Source organism: Anopheles ziemanni, chromosome 3, assembly GCF_943734765.1.
Source record: "Anopheles ziemanni chromosome 3, idAnoZiCoDA_A2_x.2, whole genome shotgun sequence".
Lineage (NCBI taxonomy): Eukaryota > Metazoa > Arthropoda > Insecta > Diptera > Culicidae > Anopheles > Anopheles ziemanni.
In genome coordinates, this window is record NC_080706.1 from 10,927,202 (window position 1) to 10,947,208 (window position 20,007).

At 47.5% G+C, this 20,007-nt stretch overlaps 3 protein-coding genes across 3 annotated transcripts in view; 2 read left to right on the top strand and 1 right to left on the bottom strand.

Moving 5' to 3' along the window:
- LOC131289831 (metastasis-associated protein MTA1) overlaps positions 1–12,155 on the top strand; it is a 38,446-nt gene extending 26,291 nt beyond the window's left edge. The window contains exons 4-13 of the mRNA XM_058319165.1: positions 8,137–8,393; positions 8,584–8,904; positions 9,003–9,191; positions 9,335–9,607; positions 9,679–10,001; positions 10,069–10,331; positions 10,405–11,064; positions 11,158–11,282; positions 11,372–11,487; positions 11,584–12,155. Of these exons, the coding sequence (XP_058175148.1) occupies positions 8,137–8,393; positions 8,584–8,904; positions 9,003–9,191; positions 9,335–9,607; positions 9,679–10,001; positions 10,069–10,331; positions 10,405–11,064; positions 11,158–11,282; positions 11,372–11,487; positions 11,584–12,148 (3,092 nt within the window). The 3' untranslated portion in view covers positions 12,149–12,155. The remainder of the gene's footprint in view (positions 1–8,136; positions 8,394–8,583; positions 8,905–9,002; positions 9,192–9,334; positions 9,608–9,678; positions 10,002–10,068; positions 10,332–10,404; positions 11,065–11,157; positions 11,283–11,371; positions 11,488–11,583) is intronic.
- A 4,135-nt stretch (positions 12,156–16,290) lies between these two features.
- On the top strand, positions 16,291–18,091 carry LOC131286629 (traB domain-containing protein). Its single transcript, XM_058315611.1, has 2 exons — positions 16,291–16,573; positions 16,643–18,091. The coding sequence occupies exons 1-2, from the start codon at positions 16,465–16,467 to the stop codon at positions 17,989–17,991; spliced, it is 1,458 nt and encodes a 485-aa protein (XP_058171594.1). The 5' UTR covers positions 16,291–16,464; the 3' UTR covers positions 17,992–18,091.
- A 684-nt stretch (positions 18,092–18,775) lies between these two features.
- Positions 18,776–19,961, bottom strand: LOC131284051 (uncharacterized). The gene is made up of 2 exons (XM_058312906.1): positions 19,922–19,961; positions 18,776–19,848 (listed from the first exon to the last, which is right to left on the bottom strand). The coding sequence occupies exons 1-2, from the start codon at positions 19,959–19,961 to the stop codon at positions 18,776–18,778; spliced, it is 1,113 nt and encodes a 370-aa protein (XP_058168889.1).
- Between the last annotated feature and the right edge of the window lie 46 nt (positions 19,962–20,007).

Sequence of the window (20,007 nt, forward strand, 5' to 3'; positions counted from 1 at the left end):
TCGGGTTCTGCGGTTGACCACTGGCAGTGTGTGGTTCCCTTTTTTTAAGTGCAATCGTCCTTGCTTTTTTTTATCCCCGAGGCTTCGCCGATTATCTTTTATCCATTCACTACTATCAACGTGCCATTTGCGGAGATTCGGGGACTTTAAATGGTTTAAAGAACAAGCACATTAAGCTTCATCAACGGTCGAAAGGAAGGTCATTGTAATTTTGAATGTTTCATTTGTTTCTTCTCAGCGCCTTTTCTTCCTGTTCATTCTATAATATAACTCCTGCCGGCCTCTCAAGTTTTCCGATCGCTTACGAAGTGGAGAGTACTGTTTCGCATCCCGGGATGAGAAACCGCGAACTGACACCGGTTGGCGACATTAGCGAAAGACGTTGCCCTCCGTGACCGTTATTATCGGGCCAATTTACGGGACCCGGGACAGGTTTATGCCGTTCCAGGCGACTCTCTCTCTCCCTCCCAGTTCCGCCATCGAGAACCTGTTTCGAGCCCCATTCAAAGGGTTTTCGTTTTATGCAGCGACTTTGGATAAAGATGTATCGGTATTTAGTTTTAAGTTAAAGAAAAAATAATTTTGGAACCCTTTCGACTAAGATATTTCGTTCGCGTGTTATCAAATGGATTGCATTTTCGTGGGCTTTTCTTCGCGTGTTTATCTCGTCGCTAATAATTGTTCATGTTTGCTTGCGAACTGATCAAGGAAAACGGCCCGAACGCAACATTTTTTCACTCGACACGCGTCACGATTCCGCCATCAGGAGACGGTATTGATCGGGAAGGATGGCTGAGCGTATAATTAATGCGCGAAAGTGCTATTTGCGGCGGCCCGGGCTTTTGTATGCGGGTCGTGAATATTTAATGGATTTTTTTTCTTCTGCGATGGAATCACAACGTTTCTTTCCACGGAATTTCTGGCTATTCGAAGGGTATAAGCAAGACCACACTTACTGAAAAGGCGTGCTTGTTAAAGTAAACAATTCATTTTACTTTATTTATACATATGAGTAAAGACGATGAAAAGTTAAAACAAAGTTATATGGCGTTGAATGGTTATATTACTGTTAAGCAATAGGATACTACTCAAAACTGTATTTTAATTTGAAACATATTCACCTAAAATGGACAAACGAAAGTAAAGCCATTAGATTGAGTTAAAAATATGTCCTTTCTGTGGATTTAATATCGCCTATAACAAGGAAGATGAATCGTTAAACGAGAGAACAATTTTCGCGTGTCTGTTATTCAGTCTATTAACATTATCGTTTATATCCATAGACATGATAATCCTTGCTTGACTTCTTTCCAATACAGATATGAATTAATCGTCTATTAAAATCCTTTTTGGATCATGCAGTATATGGTATTATCCTTCCTTCTTTAACATCTTGTCGTTCCGGTGAATCCAACATTTTACAACGTTTTACGATTTTATCTTTTTTTCTGCCAATTTGCGTGCTGTTTCTTCATGCTCTTTTCCCCATTCGTGGACGAGCGAAAAATCCCTATTTATCTAATCTAATGTGCTGATACTTATCTTATCTAATGAGCTGATTAGATTCAAGCAATTACTAAAATTTAAACTTTGCAATAAAAAACGCATGGAAACCAAAACAAACTGTGCTCGTTTACATAGAACTATAATCTCTAAAACATGATATGGTTAGTAGTCGATAAGTACGTTTTTAGCATCTCCACTGCGGAGACTCCGGACGGCAAGGTATTAATAACACTCGCGGGAGTTTAATCAAACTTTCCAAGCGCCCAATGTCCACGTAGGCGTGCGGTCGGTTAAAGGCAATCGTTGATGAAGAGCGTACCCTTTGGGTGCTTTGGATAAAATATGCATGCGTTCGGTGAAAGAAAAAACCATAGAGATGCTCCACCGTAACGCACTCGGACGGCTCTACCAGGGCGCCCTCTATCGGGCGATTGATGGCATTCACGCGCAGCAGCGGCAGGAATTTCCGCCGGACCGCTGGCTGGACGGATGGGTTCGCGCGCTCCCAAACTCCGGCGGGACCCATCGAGCTCCTTTGCATCCGTTCGTGCGGAAACCCGGCCCGAACCAGGGCGCTACCTTTCTAATGAAAGCGTGTGTGCACACAGGGTTTTGCGGTAGTGTCTGTGTGTGCTGCTGCTGCTGCTGCCCTCGTAGTGTGTATGTGCGCGCGCGAGGAGTTGGTGGGTCGGCTGGGGCTGGTATGTAAATCCTTCGCCCGTGGGCCGAAGCCGGGTTTCGGTCGGTGGACCGCGACCGGGTGGGGGGGAGTAAGGGCAAGCACAGTCGTCAGCGCAGGCTGCAGATCCGGATCCTCCGCTTGTCCGTCCTCCTGCTTTCGGTACTCGCGAAAATGGGTTTCCCGCCTTGATGCTTTCCACCCGCTACCCTCGAACCCTAGCGGTCCTAGCGTCCGCGTGGAAAATTTAACCCTGGTGAATTGTGTTTTTGATGCTTAGTTATTTTCCGAGCATGTTTTTTTTTTTCGTTTGGTTTGGTGAGAAAAGCTCCGCGCCGAAACTGCTCCCCAGCGTTGGGTGGGCCTTTAGGGGTGGTAGGGCGGTTGACTAGAGGCGGGGCCGGGTGGTAGATTATACGAAAATTTTCGATACAACCTTCTCTGCTCGGGCCTACCGAAGGGAGCGAGGGAGGGGGACGGGGGAACTGTCCGTCCCGGCGGATGGTGGAGGATGGTTTCGCTTGCGCAATTAGAAAAGTGGGAGAAATTTCATTAAATATTGAGCACCCCGGGTTCGTTCTCATTCAAACCCCCCTCGCCCACTCCTCCCCACCGCGTCGGTTTCTCGTTTCCTCATAAACACACACTGGCGCACACGCACGCACTCACGCACGCACATACCTTAGCCACGGTCACACTGGAGCTCCGGGTTTCCCGTTCCTTTTGGTGCGGGCACAACGACGCCCGGTGGACGTCGTCATCCACCTCCAGAGCTGCCAGCGAGAGAGGACCGGTACATGCAAACGCAAACGCAAACGCAACTGTAGCTAACTGAATCCCCCACAATTTCATCACTACTCCGCCTCGGCGTTCAATCTGTTGTCCCCGTTTGCCGTTTGCCAAAAAACACCACCCCACCCCACACTGGGGGTGGGCGGGAAAATCGACGGTGGTTACTGCTTTCATCATCTCACTGGCGGCGAGGGGTTGAAGGGTGGGTGGACATGGGGTGCGCGGATGGTTTGGGGCTTCGATTGCGACTCTTTTCGCCTCGCAAATGAAAGATGAAAGCGGTGAAAGCTTCTCGAGTACGGTTTTTCGGTGCGTGCAATGTTGTACGTGTGTATGGGATGTAGAAGGTTTTTTTTGTCCCTTCAGTTTTCTCATTCCGTATCCTAGCAGCAAACTCCATCAACCGCACACCAACACACATACCCAACCACCCACGCAAGCCTGAATCCATTACAAAAAAGAAAAATGGCAAAACCATTCCTTGAAGGGGTCGTTTTTCGGTTTGTGTTGCGTAAAACATATAACATAGAGGCAACGTTAATATTAGTGTAGTACCTTATGACTCTTTAGACGAAATTCATTCATCGGAATCTTTCATCGAAGATTTATTCAGATTGATTTGTGAATCTTTCGGGATTCGAATCTCAAAACGTTGATGAATCCTTCGAAACATTAATGAATCTTCATGAACACTAGAACTACCGCAGTCTTAACGCTTGAAACTCTACCGCGATTTATGTTTAATATTAAAAAAAAAATTATTTTTGAACACATCAAAATTAACATTCTATTGGATGTGTGAAAGTTATGCATTAACATTTGGTAGAATTGTTTAACCTTAAGAAAAAAAATGTGATTGAAAAAGTCCTAACCAGTGAAATTGAATGGTTCTAGTGTTAACGAATCTTCATCATTCTTTGATTGGCGTTCATGAAGCGATCAAAACTAAAAAGTGGTCTTCTTTTTGCATTTTTTCTTTGAGATTCTTTTACTGAATCTTTGAGATTCATGTATCTGAATCGGAACTGCACAGCTCTTATTAATATATAAACAAATAGAAGGTCGAAATTGATAAAAGTATGCTCCATTTGCAACACCATTCCAAACAATCGAAGCAAGATATCGTACAACCTATGGAATTCTTGGATTGAGGCATTTGGGTCAATTGCAGGGAAAGCTTTATTAGTCCAGAACAAAATTTGATTGATATGAAAGGTTTAGATTCGTGATTGCTAACTAGTAGCAAAGATGCGTAATGCGTTAAAAGCACGCTCCATATAATTTTCAATTACGATTTGTTATACTGTGTAGCTCAAGCTAAAGTTTAAAGGAAACAGTTCTCTGACACAGTTCAACACAGTTTTCTTCTCTAGCTCATGGGCAATTAGCCTTCAAGCGGGCGAACTAATGTGAAAAGTTATTTTTTTAACTAAGTCACGCCGAAATTCTAATTGGGTGAAGAAGGAGCATATCCTTAATTGGTCAAAAATTTTCTTTTAGTCAAGCGCCTCGCACAAGGGTGAGTCAGTCTCGGTTGGGATTCGAACCCACATCGCCTCATCGGTCATGGGTCAATTTTCTTACCGGCCTAATCGCTCGGCTGTCCAGGACCGCCGATGCAATACGTCAAAAGCGGGTTATGTTAGTTCATTTGTAACTTATAAAAACAAGGACGATAAGCTCTTTCGATTTTGATCGAATATGTTCTATATTTTCATCGGTTTATTGTTGAATTCCAACTGAAATGGAGAGCTTCGCTTTTGGAAACACACCGACACCTACGTGGGAACCTTTCCGTCCCCAAAATGTTTGATTTTCTAGAGCACTAGCACTTGACGCGAACGCAGCTTTGCCGGCGCATTTTCCCTGCTCGAAAGCAAAAACACACACACACACACGCACGCTAGTGCATATTTATGTATCGACCCCCGCCACCGAGAGGCGTCAGAAGTTTCGCTCTCGGCCGGATCTTCTCACTTGCTCGCGTCGGTGAAAAGTCGCCCGACCGGAAGTAGTGGTATTTCCATCTTTGCGCCAATGACCGTTGAGTGGGTGGGGGCTGGTGGTTTGGGTGAGGGCGAAGGTGGGTTCGAAGCACTGCACCGACATTGGTGGCGCATTCGTTGGAGCGTAACAACACAGCCAAGCTTGGCAGGTAGTGTGTTGCCATGGAAATCTGTCAAACGTTTCCCCACCGCCACTACTGGGGGTGATGGTGGGTGGAACAGGGGAGGAAACGGTGGGCGGTGGGTAGTGTTTAAATCGAATTTTGCTGAAACCCTACTCAAGTGCGCGTGGCCTCGCGATTCGAACCCCCCCGGAGGGGGAGGGAGGGTGGCTTTTTTCGTATTCAAATAAGGAGTGAAAAACAAAACAAAACGGAACCAACAAAAACAAAAATCAGCCTCATCAATTCTAACCTCATTCCGCGCGCCTCGGGTCCGCAGACGGAAATCGAACGCAGCGAAGCACCAGTACCGTCCGTAGCGTCATACACGCACACACACACACACCATCACACGGCGCACGTATATTAAATTTCTGATAGAAGTCCTTCGCCCAGAGACGGCTCCTCTTTTTTGCGCCGCTTGTGTGTTCCGCCCGTTAGGGTTAGGATACGTACGGGAAAAGGTTTTCCCCTGCTTCCTTCCTGCTTTACCGTGCTTCCTCTCCCTCCAGGACCGCTTCGTTCACATGTCCTGCGTGCGTGTTTGTTTGCGTACGGGAAATAGGTGGATGATGGAGTGGCGTGTGGGGTGCTGGTGTGGTACCTGATCGGAGAGGAAATTGGTGAACACACCCGGGGATGGGGTGCAGTACAGGAAGAAGGGCGGGGAGGGCCAGTACCGCACAGGATGGGACACCGTTGATTTGTGCTGTGCGGTGGAATCCGAAAGCGGGCAAACGGAAGAAGGACTGCATGCGTAATGGTGTGCGTAAACAAAGCGCAAGTACGACCGCCCCTTTCGCGCCCCATCTCCACCGGCCACTGCCTCTCCAAGGGGGCAAAGGACACGAGACCGAGATAACGCAGATCGTTTCTCCTTGTGTGCGTGTGAAAGAGAAAGAGTGAGGTAGACAGGGGATGGGAAAAGAAGGGAAAAATGGTGGAGCCTTCGGTGGTGTTGTGCCCGAACTAGGTTTTGCCTGCGTTGTCCTTTGGTGAAAATTTCACTGCCTCGTTTTCGACGATGCCGTGGCCAGGGATGGGGAAGAGGGAATAGGGTGGGAAGGATTTATAGAGCAGGGAAGATTGAAAGGACACTTTTCGCGTTGGTGTGCCGGTCCGGGTTTGCTTTAATAAAATTTCCGAATTTTCGCCGAGCGCTGTCCGTCCGCGTTTTTTTTCCCCGTTATTTTGGTGTCGGTTCTATAGCTCCCCCCTGAACAATCGTTCCCTCTTGTTTTCCATTTCCATTGTTGGGGGTGGTTGTTTTTTGTCCCTAAAAGCCAACATTTAATTTCTGGACAACCAGATTCCGTTCTGGTAATCGATATTCGACAGGAGATTTTTGTTTGTGCCGAACCCGTTCCATCCACCACAAGCACGAGAACATTCTCAAGTTAAGCATCGAACGCGTAGTTCTGTTTGCAAAATGACACACGTTGAGCCGTAAGAAAAAAACAAAATGAAACAAAAGTAAGAAAGAAAGAAAGAAAACCCTTTTCGGCAGGGGTTGAGACCATTCGAAGTCTATGATAAGGAACCATCTGCGCTGGCCCTGCCAACAGCTGCCCGATAACGTGAACCAAATGCTTTCTAAAGTGAAAGAGACGAATCAATATGCTAATAAAAAAAATAATGCTACACAGTTCTATGCTACGTTGAGGGTGCTGCTTAGAGATAACACTAATTCTAGCATACAATCACAGCTGCAAACTTTGTTCTGTTAAAAAATAGTTTTTTTTTAAGAAATCGAAGATATAAACACACGCACCCAACGGGCAACGGTGTCCAAAAGTGTGTGCATCCTAGGAGAAATGATAAAAATTCCCAGAAAAGCGTTTACTCATCGACAACCGTGGTTCACAGCTTTACAGCTCGCAAACGTGACGGCGATTGGTGCAAAGTAGCGATGACGATTAACTGATAAGCGGCTGCTAATGCAAATAAGTGCCAAACGGGACGGACCAACGTTGAGACGGGCAAGAACAGTTAAAAACGCTACAGTTTAGCGTGCTTACTCGGCTTCTGTTCTGTTACAGTATTGCTAGCAGATGATGATAAAAATATGGTGCCTACAAGTAATATGAGCGACCTTTATTGGTGTGTGAACAATGGTTATCAGCGTCTCACCGAAAGTGTTCCGCACACGCCGTCGTGTCATTTATAATTGTCTAGTTTAGTGCAAAAAGAAACAACACGGACTTTTGGGACATGCGTAGAGTAACCGCCGGAAGAGTTGACGTCAGCGAGATCAATGGCTAGCGTTAGGCGGAAAATTAATTTCCCTCGCACGAGGCTAGCTGCTGCAATCTGGGGCCTTCTATGGTGGTCCCACTAGCGGTCAACAACTAGTGGTGTATAGCATCGCCCATTCCCACCCACACTCCCATTCTCTCCGTTGTCTCCGACGTTGTAGCCATGAACGCGCTGCTGCTGCCGTCGCCTGTTTCGTGATCCGACAACAGCGACGTGGCCAAGCATGCAATTGATTGCATGCATGCCTAATTAATACGGTCTCCATCCGGTGGCGCTTGCTGTGTTTCCGCCCGCTTTCCGAGATGACACGGAACACCTTTCGGGTGTCCTCTGGGGGGTTAGGAAAGTGGTGCAGTGACAGGGTTATGTATTTTCTGCTGTGTCACCTAACAAAACACCACACAACTTTGCACGACGACCATCGTTGTGTCAGGATGGTGATTTGTTCAAAGAGCAAAAGTATCCGTATTTAGATTTATCTAAGCTAATGAGCATTCTCTTATCGCGCAAATAGGCTTGGAGACATTTTTTATTAAAAGCTCGATAATTTTTACTTAAATATATCACCCTTCAAAATGTGGCAAAGAATACAGTTTTGAACACTTCAATTAAATACATATTGCATACTATTTTATTTGTAACTTACATATGCTGAACACTGAAGAGCATGTTTTATTTTCCCAATTATCTTTAACTAATAATCCTCCCTTTACTCTTGACTTTTTTTCCCCAACAGTTGCCCTGGAGGAGGAACGAAACAGCCCTAACAGTGCCGGCGGAGGAGGAGGAGGTGGCGGGGGTGGTGGTGCCGGTGGAGGCGGTGGCAGTGAGCGGGGCGAACAGCTGAACCCAAAGCAGCGCCACCAGATGAAGCAGCGGGAACTGTTCCTGTCGCGGCAAGTCGAAACCCTGCCGGCCACCCAAATCCGGGGCCGGTGCTCGGTGACGCTGCTGAACGAGGAGGAATCGTTGCTCAGCTACTTGAACAAAGACGTGAGTAGTAGTAAAGGATCGACTTCCAACCCGGCGATTGCGATTTGCAAGGGAAGAAGGAGGGCAGGAGTTGTGCACCCACAGCTGGTGGCGGAAGGATTTGCAGAGTGCTTGTTGTTTTGATTGCGGCAGGGTGAAACCTACTAAACCGGAGGGTTGTTTTTCTTCTTTGTGGATGAACTATTCGCAGGACACGTTCTTCTACTGCCTCGTGTTCGACCCGACCCAGAAGACGCTGCTGGCGGACAAGGGGGAGATCCGGGTCGGTGCCCGCTACCAGACGGACCTGCAGCAGCTGCTGAAGACGGGCGAGAAGGACGAACGTAACCTGGAGGAGCTGGAGACGCTCGTCTGGACGCCCCAGCACTCGCTCACCGACAAGAAGATCGACCAATTCCTGGTGGTGTCCCGGTCGGTCGGGACGTTTGCACGCGCGCTCGACTGTACCAGCTCGGTGAAGCAACCGTCCCTGCACATGTCTGCCGCTGCCGCAAGCCGTGATATTACCTTAGTGAGTTCCACCTAGCTGAATCACCTGTCGTCAAAAAAACCCATGGCCTAACCTAACCTCTGGTCTCCCTGCTTTTTTTCTCATCCCTCCCCCGACAGTTTCATGCAATGGATACACTACACAAACACAACTATTCGATAGAGACTGCTATGTGTTCGCTGGTGCCGTCGAGCGGGCCAGTACTGTGCCGGGACGAGATGGAAGAGTGGAGCGCCTCGGAGGCGAACCTGTTCGAGGACGCGCTCGAAAAGTACGGCAAGGACTTCAACGATATCAGAAACGACTTTGTGAGTAAACGGCAGTAAAGTACCTTTCGAGGATTTTTCTTACTAACCGATAAGTGCTTCGACGAGAGGGAAAGAGGGACCGTGGAATCATCGTATGGTATCGTTCATTTTTCCACTAACCGAATGTTCCCCTTCTATTGCAGCTTCCGTGGAAAACGCTGAAAAGCATAGTGGAATACTACTACATGTGGAAGACGACCGACCGGTACGTGCAACAGAAGCGCGTGAAGGCGGTCGAGGCGGAATCGAAGCTGAAGCAGGTCTACATTCCGAACTACACCAAACCGAGCCCGGCCCTGATCACGAACAACAACAAGAGCATCCTGAATGGTAACTCCAATGGCGGCAGCGTGGACATGATGATGTACAGTAGCAGCAGGGCGTGTGAATCTTGTGCCACCACGGCGTCACCGCAGGTAGGGAACCGGGGTTTCCCTGTGGCTTGTGGAACCTTGTAATAATAAACCATTCGTCCCCTGCTCGATAGTGGTACTCCTGGGGTCCGGTGCACCTCAGCAATCGGCTGTGCCAGAACTGCTGGAACTATTGGAAGCGATACGGAGGCCTTAAAGTTGCGTCCAGGTTAGCGGACAACGGCGAGATCGATCCGGCGGCCACGCTGAACAGCGGCAGCACCGCGTCACCGGTTTCGCTGAAAAAGCGCAACCCCGGCAGTGATATCGATGATGATCTGACGATCGTGGCGAGTTCCGGGCCACTCGCTGTCGCCGCCTCCGTTGGCATCGGGACAACAAACGCCGGTGCACCCGGTGTGGCCGGTGCTGGACTGAACAACCATCGACCGCACAGGTATGTTTAAGTGGCACACAATAAACACCTTCGGCAGTCTTACTTACCCTCACATTGCGTTTTACAGTCCATCCTTCAAATGCTCGATCGTGAACTGTGGCAAAGAGTTCAAGCTGAAAGCTCACCTGGCGCGGCACTACACCCAAGCGCACGGCATCCAGATCCGGTCCGGCTCGCCCCGGCCAATCATGAAGACGCGGACGGCGTTCTACCTACACACGACCCTGACGACGCGTCTCTCGCGGCAGCTGTGTCGGCACATTATCCGCTCGAAAAAGGCTGCCCGTCAACCGTCGTACGCGATCAATATTGCCAGCGTCAAGCAGGAATGTAAGTGAGGCTATTTTAAGATGAAACTACAATCTATTGTCCAACGCTAACGGGAAATTCGTTCGCATTACAGTTGCTCACGCCGAAGCGGGAAAAAGTATAGCTGAGATTCGACGGTTGCTGACCTTCCGCAAGAAAGATCGCGGCAGTGTAACGCACATCGCCAACCGGCTCGGCAATCCGGGCGCCACCGTCGGTGACTGGTTGTTGCTGACGCCGAAGGAGAACATGCCAAAGCCGGACGTGGTGGCTTTCCCGAAGCCTCCGAAAGCTCCGGATGGCACGCTGCTGTACGAGCGGATACCAAATAAGTGTGATGCCGCGGCGGAGGCGGCAAGTAAGCAGCTGAACGCAAGCGTAGCGCTCGGTGGAGTAGCCTCAAACCTCGCCGGAACCGTAGGTAGTGCGCTCAGTGGAAAATTGGCCCCGTTGGTTGGCGCTGGCGGGCTAGCGGTTACACCGATCGTACTCGGTGCGAGCAATAGTAGCAACAGTTCCTCCAGCTCCAGCTGTTCGGCCGTGGCCGGCGGTGCTTCGGCTGTCAGTGGAGGTGGCGGTGCTGTCGCCGGTAGTGGTGGAATGTCGTCGATGAACCTTCACGCGACCTCACTCACAACAAACAGCTCCTCGTCCGGCATGGGCGCGATGGCAGGAGGTGGTGGTGGTGGTGTTGCCTCCTCCGGGGCGACCTCACTCAAACGACGGACGTACGAGGAAGCAAACGGTGTTGACGGTAAGTTGTAGGGTGTTACATCGGAACACGGAGAGAGTGACATGCTTGTCATAATTATTATTTTTTCCATTCGTTATTTGTTTTTCCGTGCAGCTATTGCGCCCCCTGCTAAACGGCCGAACAAGGACCCCATGCCCTCGCATCGGCCTACACCGGAGCAGTACGCGGCGATGATTGCTGCGGCACAATCTGCCGGTCAACCCCTTCCACGACATCATGTAAGATTCAAACCTTTGCTAAAAATATCATGATTTAAAGATGAGCCAATGAAACTATTCTAACAAATGTTCATCAATCGGTCTTCCAGATGAATGGCAAACCAAAAATCGCCCAAATGGCTAGAACAGGTTCTGGACGGAAGCAAGTGATCAGCTGGAACGATGCCCCGGATGATGTGTTTTACCGTTCTACCAAAGCTGGCCGGTAAGTAATCCCGTGCGCTCGGGGTCTATTAAATAAAAGACCTCATTTAACAAAAGAAACATTCATTGACCTATTTTCCGTCCATCCCCAAAAAAGGAAATTGCGGCGAGAGATTCCAATTGTTGAGCTTCGCCGTGCCGCCCGGAAACCATGGCGAAGTCTGCACCCGAAGTACTCGGCGATCGTGGCCGCGCTCTTGCCCGTGGTCACGACAACCCCCGCCAACCTTCCAGCTCAGCTGACAGCCCAGCTGGGTCACGCGGCACAACTGGCCGCCGCCAGTGTTGCCCAGCATCCCACCGCGGCCAACCTTAATCTCAATCTCAATGCAGCGGCTGCTGCGGCTGCCGCGTTGGCCAGCGTTCATCCTCTGGCCGCGGCCTCATCGCTCGCACTCAGCGGGACGCTCGGTGGGAGTGGAGGATCCATTCTTTCGCCCGTCGGTGGTGGACCATCTGCATCTTCGTCGGCGCCTGCGTCGTCCTCCGCCGCCGCCACTGCTGCAGTGCTGTCGAACAGTAGCAGTTCCGCCAACAACAACTCCAGCAACAGCAGCAGCACCGTCACCAACAACAGTAGCAGTAGTGGTGGTGCTAGTGGATCCGCCACCACCGCCACCGATAGCAATAACAGTGATCTACAGGTTGTAATCCTAGACTGACCCGAACCGCCGAAAAATTTGCACCAGCAGCAGCAGCACCACCACAAACAACCACTACACCACCAACAACAAAGCTCTTCCCACCATGCGCAGCAGCAACAACATCGTCAACAACAACAACAACAGGCCACTATCACGGGTCAGCAGCATCGCCAACAGCAGCAGCAGCAGCATCAATACCAATCCCATCTTCACCAGCAGCAAAGCTTGCGCCACTACAACAATCTGCAACAGCAGCAATTACAACAGCAACAACAATTGCACCAACATCAGCAGCAGCAACTTATGCTACAGCAACAGTATCAACAGCAGCAACAGCAGCAGCAGCAACAACAACTTCAGCATCCCACACAACAACTACTGGACCCTTTATCGCACCACAACAACTATCATCAGCACAACCACCTGCTGCATCGGCAACAGAACCAATCGCAACAACAGCCACCGCATCCTTATACCATGGAGGCACTGCTCAATTAATGAAGGAAACTTAAAGCGAAAGAGTGATTTGAGACACACACACTCATATACACACAATAGCTGTAGGTGGCGCGAAGGGGTTGACTGAGGATGGAATGGATGAACTATGGTGGTAGGAAGAACAGACCTGAAATTAGCGCGGCGGGTAACCTCTCTACGTGGTCGATCGTGGGTATCTGTCGATTTGGGCAAACATAGAGTGCAGCACTGCAAATATTGTGTTTAGTTTTCGGTTTACTGTACAAACAAATATGTACCCCTCTCCCCACACGCTCCCTAACATGTAAGAGACGTATGCATTGCACCTTAAAACAAGTAATATCCATCTTCTAATAGGTTTAGTTTTAAAACATTGCGGAGAGAATGAGGAAAAAACAGAAAATGAAAAAAATAAAAACGCATAGGGGGGGAATTGAAAGCAAACATACAAAAAAAAAAAAAGAAATTACATAAACAACCGACAACGCAATAGAAGGGATCATAGGAAGGGGAAGGGGGAAATTGAGAAAACCAGTAGAAACGAGAATCAGGATTAGAGGGGGATTCATAAGAAAAAGAGAAAAACTTGAAAGAGCTAAGAAACCAGATGGATAAATATAGGGAGCGAAATAGGAATGCGATGATATGGTGCAACCGGGAAGAGCCAATGCACCGGTTTTTAGTTAATAGATTCGATGATCGAAATAAGATGAATGCTTAGAGGTAACGGACAAAACGACTAGCGGACGAAGCTAGCGAGTGAGGGAGACAGATAGAGAGTATGGTTATTAGAGGAAATTTGGATAAAACAACTAAACTACAGGCTTAACAAACGACCGATATACTCACAGTGGACACATGGACACAAAGAGACGAAACTATTGTGTGCTCCAACATTGAAGAAAGACGAAAATTGAACTCTTGAACTACTAAATCCCTTTGATACCGGCAAGTAGTAGAAGCACCAGAGGCATCAAAGTATGCAAAACAAACAAATGCATGTTGCAAATTTGCATTCGAGTACGTCAGCTGAGAAATAAAGTAATGTACTATGGAAACAAACCTGTACGTGCGTGAGTGTGTGCTCTTACCCCGACGTGTGGGGAATTGTTGTGCAAACGTAAGCGGACGGGGGGCGAACGGAACGTGTGAGTGAGAGAAGAAAAGTAATTTGATATAGGAGGAAAGCACAGAAAACAACCATTCGCTAATGACAGAGCAAACTGGGATCCTTCAGCCAGAATCAAAGGAGCTCAGCATTCGTGTGAATAATGCTGTGTTTTCGTCTTTAATTTTCACTTTTGGGCGACGTAATTAATTGAAACACCAAGCATGGGACGGTCAAATATTGGCTAACGGGGTAACCGAGAGCATGAAACTGACCGATAGGACGTAGCGGGTTCACTGGCAAATCCGAATCAAATACTTCTATCGCTAATTTACTGTCCTCCATTCGAGTTAGTAAACATCCTCAAGGGAAACAAAAGCACCGGAGTGATAAGGAGCTGCGTGGACATAATGATTTTCGAAACATCGAGCACGAACCTATCGGAAGTCCATTTTAACGTACCACCAACCGTCTAATGCTGAGTGGATTGGAAGATTAACAATTATTAGATATGGTAACGAAATGAGGCAGGCACGGAAAGGAAACCCAACGCAACGGATCATGATACGGAATCGAAGGGGAGTAAACTAGCGGAATGGCGGGTAGGATTGTCTGGTTTGAAATTGTTTGTGTTCTGCAATCTCTGTTAGCATGCTTTCGCAAGGGTGATTGCGCGCGCGTTTTGGGTTTTCTCGCAGTGTTTTATAGCAGTTACAGCTAGAGAGAACGATAGACAGTAGAGGGAGTACCTTACATTAGTTTCTACTTCATAGGGTTATGTTTTGGTTTGCGTACGCACTGAGAGCACCGTTTGTCTGTCCCATCTTTTCTTTTCCATTAGTTGTTTGCGTATGATTTGTTCACTTGTACTACCCTGCCGAATAAAGACTGAGTAGCAAAACGAAATGATAAACCAGAAACAAGTAGCAGCCGAAGTGTGTATGGAATGGTGTGGGATGTACAAGACGTGACGAGGGGTGGAGCAGCATAAGATGTTATGTTGCGCAGTTTGAATTCTGTTTGTTTGTTTGTTTGTTTCCCTCCCATCACATAGTTTGTCCGTTATGCTTAGTTTACTTTTTGTACTGTTAATGTTTGTCCTTGTTTCGATACACGACACCATGAATGTCAATTCTTTGCTCAAACAAAGGTTTTTAAATCGCAACGTTTGTCTTAAATCCGATGGATCATTCGCGAAACGACCTTCTTTTGTACCTTCACCAGCCGCAAGAGAAACAAACCGAACCCTCCGGTGAACCAGTTATGTAAACCTAATTGAACATTGGGAAGAGAAGACAAATGTACGTTATAGAAAGGGAGGAGCATGAAGGATTGTTTGTATCCTATTTTTTACTCTTTTTACTCGGTGGGTAGCAGCATTTGCAGAACGCAGTCGTATCGGTTACACACTTCCATCGTTGAGGTGGCATGGTAAGGGAATTCAGCAAGAGATAAGTTAATAAATGATAAACGAATAATTTAGTAAATTAATCTACCAAGAAGTAAGTTAGGTTTGTTTTTCTTGTAAAAAAACATAACACGTAAAAACACTAAAAGCGCATAAGAGTAATGGGTGAGGCTGTTAGTGGTGGGCGAAGGATTATAAATAATTCAGAAATGCAGAAATGTGGAACGATAGGACAAAGAAACAGATTGTGCGCGTAGAATAAAAAGAATAACAAAAGAGAAGAAATAAATTGAACGTGAGCATGATATCTTGACGAATCGAAGATCTGTTTCTATGCAGTTGAGGGCATAAGAGAAAAACAGAAACGTATGGAAACACGTCGAGCGATCGAGGCGTGACGCGAAAGTTGATCAGTGACACTAAGAAGGAAATGTCTTACACTAGAGAAGAATGAGGAAAACTCCTAATAATTGTAAAATCGAATCGCAAAAAAATTGACCAACAGTTGTTCAACCCGTGGCACGACGCGGGCAATTGTTCAATGTCGAATGGTTGAGAGGTGCATAAGAAACTTTTTCCCTAAATGATAAAAAGAAAATATGATATAAAACTTACAAAGTGCGCTGTTGTTTAATCTCCGAATTTGGTTGATTCAAAGCGATATTTAAATGGGTAAGTAAAAGTCAAATAAAGAATGTTTTTAACTTGCTTTCGTGTGCGGTTTTTAAGAAATTCCAAAAAAGCCATATACTATATTATGGCCGCATATAAAAAGCATAAGTTTAAGTTATGCATCCCATGTTATCTAGTTTTATGTGTGAAATTGTTTGAAACAATTGCAGGAATGCACTTAACGGTAAGTTTTCGGATTACATGTCACTATTGACAAGCAAAAGTCAAACAACGACGTTGCTTTACCTGCTTATTTTAAATCATTTGCCTGTTGCTGTTGTTGTTGCACCTGCATCTATTGCTCCGTGCACAAAAAGGAAAGCTGCGTAGCGACTCACTTTGTCATGAACAAAACTGCCCTAAATAAATGTGATTCTTATAACAAAACGTGTTTATGCACTATCAGTTAAGTGCATCAGTGTTCTTTTGTTCTCTAGGAGAGTGATTATAGATTAGTTCTTTATTTTCCATGCAGTGTTTGTGCAGCGAGGAAAACAAACGGTTGTCATTTCATCAGATTGGTGACGTAGATTCCAGGTGAGCCGATCGTGCACCAAGTGCGTACTTGATTGTTCGTGGGCAGAAACGCATGACGGTGTGGTGCACAAACGATTACGTGGACTGTTGATAGATAAGGTGTCCTGCTGTCGATTCGGTTCACAGGAGAAAATGTCTTCCCCGATCAGTTCGTCGTCCGAGTACAACAGTGCCCTGGACCAGACGCTTAATTCCACGCTCGATTCGGATAAACTGAATACCTCTAGCTTGAGCAACAGCGGTAAGATCCTTCCCTAGCTGTTGCATTTTCCCTTGGCCATTGGATTTAACCTTATGTACTGTATTACAGACATAGAAAACGTTAACGTTACCGGAGACTGGAATGAGAAGTTGCGCGTGAAACAGAAGAAAAATGTAAAAGATTCTACCCAGCATCTGCTCGATAGTCTGCGAAATAACAACCTGGATCAGACGAACGACGCAACCGCCCTCAACAGTACGGCCAGCACGCTCAGTCTCGATCTAAGCGGCGGAGAACTGTCCGATACGCTCAACAATGTCGTCATATCGTTCGTCAGCTCGGATGAGGAGGAAACGAGTGGCACGACTCGAACGGCCAGTACGCCGCGTGTTCCGGACGTGAGCGTGAATATGTCCCAGTCGGACGGATCGACTGCGACGAGCAGCACGCAGGGTGAGAAGGATTCCCGCGATACCACGGCAAACGTTTCGCAGCTTCCGGCCGAAAGTGGATGCGATTCGGCGATCCCACTGTACGCAACGCTGGAAGAGTTCGACAAGAACCTTCCGGAGACGGTCACGTTGCTGACGACACCGGACGGGGCAAAGGTGTACCTGGTCGGAACGGCGCACTTTAGCGAAAGCTCCCAGCGGGACGTTTCGCTGGTGATGCGTAACGTGCGCCCGAACGTGGTCATGCTGGAGTTATGTCCGTCACGCGTGCACATCCTGAAGTACGACGAAAAGACGCTGCTCGAGGAAGCGAAAGAGATGAACCTGGCGAAAATGCGTGCCATCATCCGGACGAACGGGTCTATCAATGGGTTGTTCTACATTCTGCTGCTGAACATGAATGCCAAGTTCACCAAGAAGCTGGGCATGGCGCCCGGTGGCGAGTTCCGGTGTGCGGTGAAGGAAGCCCAGCAGATCCCGAACTGCATGATACAGCTTGGTGATCGGCAGATCAAGGTGACCCTGCAGCGTGCCCTCCGCGGCCTATCGCTTTGGCAGACGCTCAAGCTGATCCCGAAGTTGCTCTTCATGGACGACGACATTAGCATCGAGGAGGTAGAGCAGTGCAAGCGAAAGGATCTACTGGAGGAGATCATGCTCGAGATGGCCGACGAGTTTCCCGCGTTCGGGCGCGTGTTCATCGACGAGCGAGATCTCTATCTGTGTCACTCGCTGCAGCTGGCCGCGCTTCCCTTGAGACATGAGAATGGAAGGGAAGAACCCGTGCGCGTCGTCGGAGTGGTGGGTATTGGCCATGCGGCCGGCATTGCAAGGCACTGGGGTAAGGTGGATACGGAGAGTATCGCATCGATCATTACCATTCCACCGGCGAGCTTTGGACATCGCATGCTCAAGTTTGGAGTGAAGTACGGACTGCTCGGATTAGCAGCGTACGGTGTGTTCCGGTTCGCGCGTCCACGACTGGAGCGATTGATGCTTCGATAACTATTCGGAAGAAAGGACACTTCCCCCGTTGACAGGCATAACTACAGTGATGCTAACGTTTAACATATAAGATATTTTGTATCGCTTTTTCAGCCGAATCTGACACACAACGGGAGTTAAAAGATTCTCTCTAATGTTTCTATTATTTTAAAGATTCAGATTCAAGATTAAATGTCAACAGGGCGAAGCAACTGCTTTACTTTGTGTAGGATCCGGCTCAAAATGCGATGGATAATGTTTTACTCGTGATATTGTAAATGGTGAGCTAATACAACATTACTACATCACTGTATATGCTTTCTAGGGCTGGCAATATATTGTTGAGAGCACTTCACTTCCGTACTATCAATTTTCTCTCGAAAGGCTTGCCACTTCCGCTGTTCGTTTAGGGATAGAAAATGCACGGATTTATCCCTGTTTGGACTAGCAGCCAAAAAAGACGATAGACACACACACACACACAATCGAACGGCAGAAGGTGACGGTAGCGACCGAAAGTAAATCAAAATATACCACTTACCACGATGCGTTAGGAATAGAACATTTATATTTTTTTTCAATCCACCTAATGGAAAGTATGTTTTCGGGATTATAGCACAAATTTGCATTTTATCAGCATTCCAGCAAAATCACACGCGTTGGGAAGGAACATCAACAGGTACTGTTCTCCGTATGTGCTAATAAAGTAAAGCTATATCCCTCTCGTTCGGAGAGGATTAAATATAAACTACGTGCGATCATTTCAGTACAGCAAAAGAATGTCGATAACGTTTATTCGGGAAGGTTAGATATTCAGCAACCATGATATATCGTCCTCGACGTCCTCCATTTTTATGGTAGTCGGTTTCTTTACGACTTGAGTGTCTTCGGGTACGACGTCCTCCAGGGAAACCTTCTCCAGTTTTATCATTTTCTTTGGGGTAGGTACAGTCGATGTATCTGCCTTTCGTTTTTTCGCTGTTTTTGTAGGTGAAACAAACTCATCCTCTACGTCGCCCAGGGGTTCCTCCTTGATTGTAATTGCTTTCGGTTCCTGTTTGATCTGTTTCGATTTTGATTTAGACCTTTTAACCGCGCCGCCAGATGCCACCGGCACCGGTGTGGTGTAGAAAAGTTCAGCCTGTTTCCGTGCCAGCACGAGTCGCTCTTTCACCCGTTTCGGTACAACCATCGAATCTTCGAAGTCGTACCCCAACAATGGATGACGCTGGCGGATATCGGCCGGAAACGGAATCTCAACGGTGTTCGTATCTTCCGCCACTTCCACATCGGCAGGAACAGTCGACGTTTCGCGTATGCGTATGAAACCGGCCGGGACGAATGATTTTATCCGGGAACCACACATCAATCCGACTGCTTGTTCGCCAGTGTTTGGAGTAACATCCGCATTTAGCGGGATTGAACAATGTTTAATCTTTGAGCTGGGTGCCGACAGGTTGATCTTTTTATTCAGCAGCTCACTGTGTATATCCACGTTGGCCGGACACTGCAGAATCCATGTATCCTCGTTCGGGTTCGCAAGATCGATTTCCACAACCGAATCGCTCACTGGTAGTGGTTTGATGTGGGGAAACATGGAAATGTAGGATTTCAGTTTCAGCTCCATGGCTCCGTGCAAGCGGGTTTTGCTCAACATGGCGTCGAGAACTTTCAGATTTTCTTCCGCGGACATTGCGAGCGCTAATTCTTGCAAACCAGGTTCCGGCACTTCCTCCTCGATGAAATTATATGTTGGCAGTTCATCATTATCATCTTCTTCTTCCGGAACCTCAGCGGGAGCGGATTCTGCCGGCTCGGTTTTTATCTTGGTTGGAGAGATGGTTTCGGCATTTCCTGGTTCTGAGTCCGAAGCTGAGTCTGATGGAACCAAACAAAATAATTAGGATAAGCAAGCTTTTTGACACTTTTCTATCCTGTATTATTTACTTACCCAGGTCGGAAAAGCTGGGGTTTTCCTGTTTTATTTTCATTTTCTTAAGCAATAGAAATCTTACTGAAACGATCAACACGTTTTAG

Bases quoted from the DNA above. Each gene is read 5' to 3' on its own strand.
- LOC131286629 (XM_058315611.1), top strand. From the start codon at position 16,465: ATGTCTTCCCCGATCAGTTCGTCGTCCGAGTACAACAGTGCCCTGGAC. The intron at 16,574-16,642 runs GTAAGATCCTTC...ACTGTATTACAG, and splicing joins CTCTAGCTTGAGCAACAGCG to ACATAGAAAACGTTAACGTT.
- LOC131284051 (XM_058312906.1), bottom strand. From the start codon at position 19,961: ATGAAAATAAAACAGGAAAACCCCAGCTTTTCCGACCTGG. The intron at 19,849-19,921 runs GTAAGTAAATAA...TGGTTCCATCAG, and splicing joins CCCCAGCTTTTCCGACCTGG to ACTCAGCTTCGGACTCAGAA.